This window comes from Arachis ipaensis, chromosome B1 (assembly GCF_059453495.1).
Source record: "Arachis ipaensis isolate K30076 ecotype BB chromosome B1, ASM5945349v1, whole genome shotgun sequence".
In the NCBI taxonomy this organism is placed as follows: domain Eukaryota; kingdom Viridiplantae; phylum Streptophyta; class Magnoliopsida; order Fabales; family Fabaceae; genus Arachis; species Arachis ipaensis.
In genome coordinates this window covers 147,484,704-147,496,359 of record NC_142436.1, presented here as the reverse complement: position 1 = coordinate 147,496,359, position 11,656 = coordinate 147,484,704, and the positions used below count along the sequence as shown (strand labels likewise).

Below are 11,656 nucleotides of genomic sequence, written 5' to 3'. Positions count from 1 at the left end.
TCGCGAGCGTTTTTCTTTTTTTTTTTTTTTAAAAAAATGCCAAAACGACGTCGTTTGGCTTATGAATTCGCAAACCATTGAACCGCAAAAAAACCGGACGGTTCTTCCGGTTCGCCGGTTAACCGCCGGTTCGACCGGTTTTTGGCCGGTTTTTTGCCAGGCGGTTATTAGTGTTACCCGGACCGGTTAGGTGACCGGTTCCTGGTTTTTCCGGTTGAACCGGCCGGTCCGGTCCGGTTTTCAGAACCATGGTTTTTAGTATTACACTCTTACCCTTTCTACGACCCACGTGTAATCCCATGTTAACATGTCGAATGGGGCCCAGGAATCCAGCTTCACAGAATCCGCCATCTAGACTCTGCAGATTGCAATATGTGTTAAGTTTAGTTTTACACTTTTACCCTTTCTACGACCCACCTGTAACTCTGAGAAGTGTGAAATTGTGCGAGTTCGTGTCACGTGTTTGCGCACTACTAACGTGGGCAACATCCCTTCCTCCTTCACTTTCACAGTTTCACTTCACTTTGTTTGGGTTCTTTTCTCTTAACCAGTGTGCAGCGAGTGCGATCACGCGCCTTCACCCCTTCATCCTGTGCGCGTTGGAAAACCCACACTCAACTCAACCGAGCACAGCTCTGTCGCCGGTTCTAGCTCCGCTCAGGTATTCCCCTTTTTCACACTTGCACCCACTCAATTCAATTCCCTTTTAAACAATCACTCAAATTCACGAATCTCTCTCTCCCCGAATTAATTACCTTAGTAAAATTCATCAAAAAATTAACGGGATTATAAGAACAAGAATTTTTATGTCAGTTTATTAGGTTTTTCTAATAATGTTAATTCGATACCTAATTGTAATGTAACTATATTTACATGCATTGGGCAGTTGCAATGGCAGGGAGTTCAAATAGAAGAGAGGGCAAAAACGCTATGGTTCCAAAACCTGAATTGCTGGATTTTGATGTTGAGCTGCAGCCACCTTTTGCTACATTCTCTGAGAATGTTGGGGTATGCTACTCACACATATGAATATGGCCCATTCATACTATTAATTGTTCCAATTATAGAATAAATTTACATCAATATACGATTGGCAGGATAATGTTGCAAGTTCATCTGGAAGCCAACTGCGTTCATTTTTTGTTGGAATGGGATTCCAGCCATCCCTTGTTGATAAAGCCATTGAGGAGAATGGTACACTACTTTATGTGCTAGCATGAATTTTTTTGGTTGAGTCTTGAGGCTTGACCTAATTGCATATCATATTTCATGCTATTCCAGTATTATGATTTTCTGCAATTCCTCATTAATGATTATTATATATGTGTATAATTAGGTGAGCAAAATTCGGACAGGCTATTAGAGGTCCTCTTGAGCTATTCGGTGAGTAGACCATAATTTATCTTACGTGCACCTTCAATGTTCGTGTTCTAGGGTTGCGGATGGAGAAGTTTTTATTTGATTATAGTAGATTATAACTGATAATTGGGAAGTGAAACTTTATGATTTCGTTATACTTGCAGATAGATATGCATCAGAGATTCAATTTAACATTTCGTTGAGCATGTACATTAAATTCCATGATACTTCTAGAAAGTAGAAAATGGTGAAAAAGAAAAAAGAACCTAATTTAATAATAATAATTTTGTTTATTGGACTGTAATTTCAATGAGTCAGGAACTGCATAAAATAATTCCTTTGCTGTTTCTGTTTATCCACTTTTATTTCTTTTGTATATGTAATTAAAGGTTAACTTACAATATATTTTCACTTTTCCAAGTATTATTCTTTCTACATGGTTGATGTAAAATTTTTACAGCTGCAACTTGTTTTGCAACTATATAGGCACTTCAAAAATCAAATTCAGAGTCTTCAGATTCTCTAGAGAGCTTATTTGATGATAAGGATTCTCCTGAAATTTCCACAGTCAATCAACCAAAAGAGGTACTTCCTTCTTACTCCTTTGGAAACATCAGTTTATTTTGCTTCTTCTCATCAACCTTTAATACCCATACAAAATTTATTTTTGAGTTGTTGTCAACTTTGTTACATATATCACGTGCATCAGTTATGGCTGCGGTCAATAGTTTGTCACATATGCTGACAATTGAACGTTTGCCTTTTCTATATATGGTGACAATTAGCTTTGCATTCTACGTTTCTCCTTCCTCTTGGCATTGATGGCATTCAATCCTTTTCCTTTTTGTGCTTGGCATTCATTTTTTTTTCTAGTTTAATCAGTCTTCATGATATAGCGTTATGTTTTATCTAATCTGAGTTTTGTTCTTGTTTGGCATAATATCTCTTGCAGGAGTTAGATGAATTTGGTGAATTTATTGATGACAAAAGAAGTTCCTTACTGATGATGAATTTCTCTGCAGAGGAGGTAGACTTTGCAATCAGTAAGCTTGGTATGTGAAAGTATATGTAATCTGAATGTACATCCTTATTTCTGGAGCTGCTTCTGAGTGATCAATATGTACTTTCCTATGCTACATGCACAAAGTAATTTTTTTATTGGAAAAGAAAATGTGTAATGCCTACGTATGCTCAGATCAAAGTGCATTTTATTGTTATGGTCATTTTACAAATCGGATGCACCGATTTGTTTTTGAAAAGTTACAAATTTTGTAATGTTGAAATCGGACCATCTGATTTTACTTTTCTAAAAATTAAAAAAAAATTAAAATATTGAAATCGGACCCTCCGATTTCTATTTTAGAAAGTTTAAAAATTAAAATCGGATCTACCGATTTGTGTGGTGTCCAGAAAAAAATTTGCATGCACTGAAATCAGAGATTTCATATTTCTTTTTGCCACTCAACAAATCTGACCGTCCGATTTGTTTAATAACAATTTAAAAAAAATTAATACCATATTAAGAAAAAATAATGATTTCAATAACAATGCATACCACACCATTTTCATCCATATTAAAAAAAATTAGCCATGCTACATGGGGCGGCATTTATTCTTTTATTTGTCTTTTCTGGTGATAACTGACCTGGAAAATATGTTTTATGCTTCTTTTGACTATCTGATGAAGTGTTGCATGACTTTGATCGAATATCTATGTTTTCTTGGATTATTAGTTCCAATCTGCACTTTTGGACATGCTAGTAGTATTTGGTTAAAGTATGTAAAGTGTAAACAAAAACATGAAGTCCACCATAAATTGAATTGATGTGCATTTAGACATTTGGGGTAATATTTTATAGGATAAGTGCTAGGATGAAAAAACTTTTATGTTGGTGTAGCAGCCAACATTTCTCTTGAAGATATGTGAATATATATAACTTCTAACAACAACAAGGTCTTTTGACCTAGGTGGCAAAAACAACAGTAACTTCATGCATTACTGCTTCAAATAGAGATTTGATTGTGTGTTTCGAAACAGGTGATGGAGCTTCAGTTCCTGAGCTGGTGGACTTCATCTTTGCTGCACAGATAGCTAAGAAGTTAAACAGAGAAACAGTTCATATAAAAAGGGAAACAATTGATATCACCTGCGATGACACAGGTGGTGAGGTATTGAGATTTAATCCATTTTTGTGAGATGTTTCAGGAGATGATGCTATGCTTATGTGATTCTGATACTCTGATTTCTTAAGTTAAAACTCAACTGTATCCATATACAAAACGTTATCTACCATGTTCCTATATGTTATGAACTTTATTTCTTTGTGTTCTTTTATAGGTATGATCTTATCAAGTTTGCCCCTGTATTATGTTAACTTATGTAAATTATAATTATTATTATCTCTTTAATATGCATCTAAAATTTGTGATTTAGGGATTTCAGATTAGCAATGAACGACTATTTGGGATTATGGAAAAAACACTTCAATTGCTTGAAATGGGTTTCTCTGAGAATGAAGTATCCTCAGCAGTTGATAGATTAGGTCAGTAATTGAGACGGCTGATCTATTTTAACTGATAAGCTATGTGACTATTTTTTTACATTTTTCTTTGAAAAGCAATTATCTTTAGTTTGCGCAATGATGTTATTGGTTGTTTTTTTCAAATTTGGAAAATTCTATATATTTCCTTACCATTTATTTCCTTTACAAAGTCTTACGGTTGCTTTTGTCTCTGCAACTTTGGCTTCTAATATGGTGTTTTATCAGGGACGGAGGTTCCAATTTCAGAGCTTGCAAACTATATTTTTGCAGAGCAAAGTGGGATCGAATATGTAATGGAATATAAGGTTAAACTAATATCATACTGTCCCTAGTAATTTTTTATTAATAATGTTTTTGAATAGATTTTTTTTAAGAATAGTTATCGTCGGTGCTTTACTGAATCTCAAATTTCTTTTTCATTCAGTATCCCTTTACTTCAATGTATTCTATGGGGATCAAAGAAGAGCAACAATGGGATGGTACAGCTGAAGTAAAAACTGAGAGTTTTGGCTATGAAGCTCCACAGTCAGGGCCGATCAACTTTGGGGGAACTTTTAGTGACAGGGGTAAACGAGTGAAGGAAGAGGGTATTGATGAATTTGCAAATGGTGCTTCTGACATGGGATACTCTGATTTCATGGAGAATGATAGAAGTAAAAGGCCCAAGAATGAATATGAGGAGGATGAGTCGAGCTCTTTTCTTGATATTTATTGGATGGAAGAAAGGGTTGATGCTCAGGTTGCTAGAATGACAGAACTTCACAGATCAAATCCAGCCAGGAATCTTTGCGATCTGGCTGCGAAATCTCCGTTTTTCTTATTTGGAAACGTCTCTAACATTTCTTACGAGTCTTGGACAAAAATGTCTCAGTTTTTATATGTTGAACCTGAATTTGTTAATACTCGGTTCTTTTCAGCCTTAAATAGAATTGAAGGATACGTACACAATCTCCCATTTGAAGGCCGGACACACATCCTTCCGAAGCCACCTTTGACTATAGAAGAAACAATGCCACGGACAAGGAAGTGGTGGCCATCTTGGGATTCAAGAAAGCAGTTGAGCAGCATCTGTTGTGAAACCAATGGAATATCTCGCCATTGTGATTGGATAGGAAAGATTCTAGCTGATTCTGGTGGAGTTCCCACACCTGAACAGCAAGAAGACATTGTTCGAAGCTGTCGCATATTAAATCTTGTGTGGACTGGTCAATACAAACTAAGCCCTGTAGAGCCTGACAAGTTGGAGTTTATCTTGGGCTACCCTTTGGATCACACTTCTGCCGTGTGTAACTTGGCTGAAAGACTAGAATTACTTAAATACTGCTTTCAAACAGACACATTGGGGTATCATCTCTCAGTGTTGAAGCCACTGTTTCCTAATGGTTTGACAGTGTTATCAATTTTCAGTGGCATTGGTGGTGCTGAAATCGCACTTCACCGCCTCGGTATCAAGATGAAAGCGGTCGTCTCCGTTGAGACTTCTGAGGCAAAGAGAAAGATTCTTGAGAGATGGTGGCGAGTTTCGGGACAAAAAGGTCATCTGGTGCAGATGGAAGAAGTTCAAAAGCTGACTAGTAAAATACTTCAGGGTTTAATCAATAAATTTGGTGTGTTTGACCTGGTAATTTATCAGCACCCTAACTCTTATGCAAGTTCCAGGATTGATCCCACAGGGAGACACCCAGCTTTTGATTTTTCTTTGTTTATTGAATCTGTTCGCCTTTTGCAACGTGTGAGAGGCTCGTGTAAAAGGAGTTAGGTTTAGTGACTCGTCTGTTTCTTGTAGTAAATTATGTCAGTCTATGTATATATAAAATATATCCATGCTTCCATTTATTACTAGATGTTTAGGTTCAATGCTATCCAACCTGAGAATGGTGGTTGAACTTTATGTATGACTTTTTGTAGATCCATATGGATACATGTCTAGACTGGTTGTGTGGATATTTATTTTCGTTTTGTTGCGTTGTATCCATAGAAATTAATTTGGATATTTTCGATATTAATCAGAATTTATTTGTGGTGTTCAAGGTTCGCTTGTTCGTTTTCTACGTTCTACAGCACAATTATCTAATCATTAAATCAAATTATCAATGAATACGAATGGCCGGCAACGGTGACAAACAAGCAGGATAATGTTATAGAATGGGCAAAGATTATTTATTTATATTTTTGACAAAGTTTTCAACTAATATTCTAATAGTCTAACATATTAGACGGACACAATAAGATTACAAAATACTTGACCTTTTCTATTGTCTGGTGCTAATTAGATGTACATGCGTCAGCCGTATGTTAAAGGCAGCACATATATTTTGCGTACACTTTTATTTTTTTTAGTTTATAAATATTAGATTTAAGGATAAATCACACAAATAAAATAATTTTAACTCAAAATTACACAAATATTCTAAATCAGAATTAATTACACGCAACAAACACCTCTATATAAATCGAATTAAATTGACTCGATTTACGCTATTTATATGTAAAATATAAATCGAATCAATTTCATTTGATTTTATATATAAATAGAGTAAATTAAATCAATTTGATTCTATTTATATAGAAGTGTTCATAACATAATTTGTAACTAATTCTAATTTAGAACACCATCTGGAATTATTTTTTAGTGTGATTTATTCTTAATTTAACTATTTTGTATTTTAAAGACAAATTTTAAGATACAATAATAAATTTTTTAAATTTTAATTATATTTACTGCATTGAAAATGTAAAAAAAATATTTTAATAAAATGTTTTTTATAACATTTTTAAAATATACTCTTAAAATATATATTGGCAACCCATAAATATTATTAGCTTCAGGAAATATAGGCATTCATCATTTGTAATAAATAAAGTCCGACAAGCTTGATATATTCATTCAATCCTTCGTGTTCGCAATAAATAGAGAGTTCAAAAATAGGTTTTAAGGGACAAAATGTGGGAAAATTTTCAAGGACACTGTTGTCCTCGGAAAAGACTAACTTGATTTTGACCCATAATAATTATAATGAGTGGATTATTCGGTTTGCTAAGGATGAGTTTGTCCTGTAGTCTGTACTTTTGATAATATGCCGGATTTATTACTTGAAAAATCAAAACAGAAAATTACTATTTTAAATTATGATCATGATTACTATTTCATATTTACATGTCAATTTAGGCATCTATACTTGTCCAGCTATGTGAGAACTATGCACCACAAGTTTCACACAAAATACCAGAAAAGTTTCTGCGACAAAACAGACAAATAAAACAGAAATTAATTACCGGAATTAGATTAGATTAAATTATATATAATGAAAATATTATAAGAATTAATGACTAATTTTTTATCATGTATAATTTATAATTTTTTATTATTTTTATATATATTCAATAAATAAATAAAAAAGTGAATTAATAAAAACGTCAATGGCTATTTATATAGAGAAATTCTAGAAATTATAATTTTTAGTAATTTTAGCCATCATTTAACTATTATAAACACTAAATTATCTTTAAAAAATAAATTTTACTAATTTATGTATGTAAATTCTAAAAAAATGTGAATGAAAATTGTATTGATTCGTAAAATTCTGGTAAATATAAGTGTAAATTATATAATTTTTATGTGCAAAATTCTAAAAATATGAATATCAATTATTATTGGTTAAATATTGCGCTTTTTATTTTTGTTATTTGGCTTCCAATGGTCTTTTCAAATAATGTGGACAGTTTATGTGTTTTTTTTTTCATGTAGAGAGCACAAATTTGAGGGTTAAATTTGTGACTTCCAATTTTTTTTTTAAATACCTAAATTTGAGAGTTAGATTTAGGTTTTTTATTTTAATTTTTTTAAATATACAAATCTGACTTTTAGATTTATATTTTAATATTAAAAAAATTTTAAAAGTTCAATTCGAATCCTTCAATTTATTTTACAATAAAAAAAAATTATTTTAACATAAATTGAACCATCTGATTTATGTACTATAAAATCTGACCTTTAAATTTTTTTACTTCTCCAAATCTAAGAATCCAATTTATTACTTAAAATAAAAAAAAAATTAAACTCATAAAAAAAACCCCAATTATTTATTATAATAAATTACACACAATCTTCTTCCATATCCAAACAAAATTAACCCAAATATCGGTAAAAAATAATAATGTTTGTTCACGTAGTATTGCTCATTTATATATACTATCAATATCAATAAAAGGAAAAAATAAAAAAAATGAAGGTTAGAGCGGTAGAGGGTGGGGCGTGTCAGAAGCAGAAGCAAGTTTTAGAAGCAAGGTTATGTTAATTGCCTGATATGTTACGGCCTTAGGGGTTGTCCCCACTTATAAACGTGTAAGTGCAAGTGACCACTGACCGCGACCTATATAGCTTCTTTCATTTATTTCACACATATTAACAAACATCGCATTCCGTTTCTTCTTTCTTCCAATTCGCTCTTCCATTTCACGCCATTTCTTCCGCATCTAACCGCCACCACCGTTTCCATCATCCTCATCATCACCGAACCCTAACTTACTCTCTCTCTGATGGATTTCGATTTCGATTTCGATTTCGATTCCGATTCCGATTCTCCTCCTCCTCATTCCGCCGATTGATCGTAACGCCGAGTTTCTTCGGATCGTTCCTGCTAATCCTTCACCATGTTCGAAGCTCACGTAAGTCTCCTTACACAATTTTTCCTCCGAACTTAAATTCTTTGTTTCCAGAATTTGTAACTGCATATAGTGATCGTATTTTCAATCGTCGCTGTTCCTTTTGATGTTTCGGATGATCGTGTGAGCTGAGGCAAATGAGGTAGTTGATAATGTTGCATTCTGTTGTTGCTATTGTTGACAGGTACTGCATTTGCTTCGAAGATATTTGGGCGAATATGTCCATGGACTCTCTCAGGAGACCTTGAGAATTAGCGTCTGGAACGGTTCGTATTCTCCCTGATATCTCCTATTTCCCGTTTTCTAGCATTTTACGCTCTTTATCACTCATGTCCCTGCTCATTCTCATTCTTACCTCAAAATGCATTTAAACGTACTCGAGTTGAAGATTAAACTGAACATTGAGCTGAGGACTGCGTTTTTTTAATTTTTAATTTTTTCAAGTCCACAAAGCTGGCAAAGGTTGAGAGGTAGTTTGCTAGTTATGGAGCATGTAAACATTGGATATTTCCTGGTTTCACAGTCCCTTTTACTATTTGCTGTCAATTTTGTAATCATCTTTAAAGGCTGTGAGTGTACATAGGAGGATAAGAGTAGAATTCTACTCTTTTTAGTCTTTTTAGATGAAATGCTTATGGTGCGTTTGGTTGGAGCTTAACTATAGAGCCTCCGGTTAGATATTTTTTCTTTGACATATCTTGTGAGTAAAGGCTTGCCTGTTTCTCACACCGTTGATATAAATTGTTACTGTTTGTTTTCAGTCTTACTAGAGCTGAAATTGCGTATGTAGCAGAATATCTATTATTATTATTATTATTAGGAGGTGTTGTGAAGTACCTTCTGTTGTTTTATAAAATTATGATATTTTTTATAATTTAAATTTATTGAGGTGACCTTTGTCGCATACATCTAATTATGTGATTACATTGGGTTGAAATTGTGTCGCATCATTCATTCAAGTTTTCACATTAATCTTAAATAGTTGAGAGATAGTTTGCACATTGTTATTCTAACCCAAGTATGATCACTTCAGGTGATGTGGTCCTCAAAGATTTGAGGCTGAAGGCAGAGGCACTGAATTCGCTAAAACTCCCTGTTACTGTCAAAGCTGGCTTTGTTGGTTCCATTACATTGAAGGTAACGATACGTTTAGCATTTTGAATTGTTGACCTTTGGTTTACATCTAAAATCACATGGATATATATACATTTTTAGATACTTACTTGTATGCTTAAGTCTGTTTCTAAAATCCAAGGAGGGAAGTATCTGGTTTTTAGCAAATGGATGTTATTTTGACATAGATTCGTGTGGTGGTTTTCCAATGGGGGTGTACCTTCTAAAGTCTTTTTGATGATGAAGGGAAATCTAAATGAAAGGTGATATACTATTTAAGAGAAACAATAAAATAGTAAGAGGAAGAGGGAGAAAAAGGAGAGAAGGGGGGGGGGGGGGAGCGATGTTGCTAATTATCTCATAATAATCATGAATTTCATGCTGAGATCTACATATAGTAGATGGATCAGGGAGGATTTGGATCAGAACTGTAGGCAGGAAAGTTGAGTTTCCTACCTAACCATACGACTCTCAATAACTAACAGATAGAAGGTCCTAACTACCACTACGTGTATGAAGAAATGCTTCAGTTCTCTATTAAAAAAAATAAAAATCTAGCATGCCACTTAGTTCAGCTTGTTATTGACTGGGGAATGATTTGCTGCCGTCTACTAACCCTAGTTTGTTCTAAGCCATGAGAGCATGTTTTGAATTCTTTGTTACAGTGTCAGAAGTTTGTTCATCTGAGGAAATATGAGCTATGTGTGAGTTGTGCACAATTCTTTATAGAACATGGAATAAATTTACCTCCATATGTTTGTTTCTTGAGTGTAGAATTGGATTGTGTGCAAGCGCATTAGTACTCCAGTAGCCAGCGTAAGCAAACAATTTTGGCAATAGTGTTAGCTAAGCCTCTGTGCTCTGCCCTTGTGCTAGATCTAGCAATGATAGGTTGCATCTTTTATGGCCATCATACGAGTTTAAGTTCAATCCGGAGAATATACAAGCACCTGAGGTTGGTCTTCTATCATCTATGTTAGTTGCCCAATCAGCATCACAAGACCCTATATTACAAGTTACCCAAGTTCTTTGATTAGTTACATCTGTACGCAATTGACATCACAAAACCCTCTTAAGCCCAAGAGAATGAGTGGATTTTACCACATGCAGGCCATGCTGAACTGCTCTTGCCAATGTCCGAAGTGATGCCTTCCACTGAACCTCTAAAGGTTCCGACATAATCCCTGTTTACATTAAAGTATATAACCTTGTAATTGTTGTATACCAAGGAGTGTTGACAATTGAACAATATAACGGCATTTTTATCACGGAGACGGAGGAAAGCTTTGTATGGCTGAGTAAACGATTGGCTGACGGGCATAAGATGTTCTTTCTGGACCTAGTATGCATTAGGTGAAAGCTTTGGCATGAGGAATGGAAGGAGTCAGGGGTGGTGGTGAGGATAGCTTTTGGGCCTCAAAGCAAAAATCTTCAAGTTCGGGCTAAGATCAGTCTATTGTTACTTACGGGTAAAGAAAGGTCCTTCGAACTTCACTATAACACAGCCATAAAGGAAGAGAGAGATAGTCAGTTGCCTTATACTTTTATTCCTCTCTCGCTCTCTCTACACACACACACACTCTCTCTCTCTTCCTATATTATGGGAGAAATTATGAGAAGTGAGTTTATAACAAGCATTCTTTTAAGGTTTCATAATTTCAATGCACTCCATTATATTGCTTTTGTCAATGCTTTCTGGTTTACTCTGTTCATCTTTTGTTGCTTTTATTTTCTAGATTACCATTCCATTTGGATTTCTAATTTGACTATTTATTTGATTTTTCCACCCTTTGTAATGGAATATAGGTTCCGTGGAAAAGGTTGGGCAAAGAACCTGTAATCGTTTTGATTGATCGTGTGTTTGTTCTTGCTCAACCTGTACCTGATCGTCGGACTATGAAGGTACAACAGTGTTCTGTATCTACTGGTGTAAGTGATATATTTGTATCTCTTCCAAACTGACTTTGTTTCCTTGT

At 34.3% G+C, this 11,656-nt stretch overlaps 2 protein-coding genes across 4 annotated transcripts in view; both read left to right on the top strand.

The window, feature by feature from the left end:
- Nucleotides 1–399: 399 nt before the first annotated feature.
- DRM3 (S-adenosyl-L-methionine-dependent methyltransferases superfamily protein) lies at nucleotides 400–5,932 on the top strand. Of its 2 annotated transcripts, none has more exons than XM_016343208.3 (10): nucleotides 400–661; nucleotides 887–1,008; nucleotides 1,098–1,194; nucleotides 1,337–1,383; nucleotides 1,846–1,944; nucleotides 2,312–2,411; nucleotides 3,398–3,528; nucleotides 3,794–3,902; nucleotides 4,128–4,207; nucleotides 4,327–5,932. In XM_016343208.3, the coding sequence occupies exons 2-10, from the start codon at nucleotides 892–894 to the stop codon at nucleotides 5,659–5,661; spliced, it is 2,115 nt and encodes a 704-aa protein (XP_016198694.1). In that variant the 5' UTR covers nucleotides 400–661; nucleotides 887–891; the 3' UTR covers nucleotides 5,662–5,932. The 2 variants fall into 2 exon arrangements, with proteins under 2 accessions (XP_016198694.1, XP_016198699.1); XM_016343213.3 differs by having other exon boundaries at nucleotides 427–661; nucleotides 3,803–3,902.
- Nucleotides 5,933–8,137: 2,205 nt separating this feature from the next.
- LOC107639630 (calcium-dependent lipid-binding family protein) overlaps nucleotides 8,138–11,656 on the top strand; it is a 45,291-nt gene continuing 41,772 nt past the window's right edge. For both annotated transcript variants that reach the window (XM_088502104.1, XM_088502105.1), the window contains exons 1-4: nucleotides 8,138–8,570; nucleotides 8,752–8,833; nucleotides 9,601–9,704; nucleotides 11,487–11,582. In XM_088502104.1, coding sequence (XP_088358230.1) covers nucleotides 8,556–8,570; nucleotides 8,752–8,833; nucleotides 9,601–9,704; nucleotides 11,487–11,582 — 297 coding nt within the window. In that variant the 5' untranslated portion in view covers nucleotides 8,138–8,555. The remainder of the gene's footprint in view (nucleotides 8,571–8,751; nucleotides 8,834–9,600; nucleotides 9,705–11,486; nucleotides 11,583–11,656) is intronic.

Excerpts from the sequence above, each read along its gene's own strand:
- DRM3 (XM_016343208.3), top strand. The coding sequence starts at position 892 with ATGGCAGGGAGTTCAAATAGAAGAGAGGGCAAAAACGCTATGGTTCCA. Across the intron at positions 1,384-1,845 it reads AGGTCCTCTTGAGCTATTCG|GCACTTCAAAAATCAAATTC; the intron begins GTGAGTAGACCA and ends GCAACTATATAG. Across the intron at positions 4,208-4,326 it reads AATATGTAATGGAATATAAG|TATCCCTTTACTTCAATGTA; the intron begins GTTAAACTAATA and ends TTTTTCATTCAG.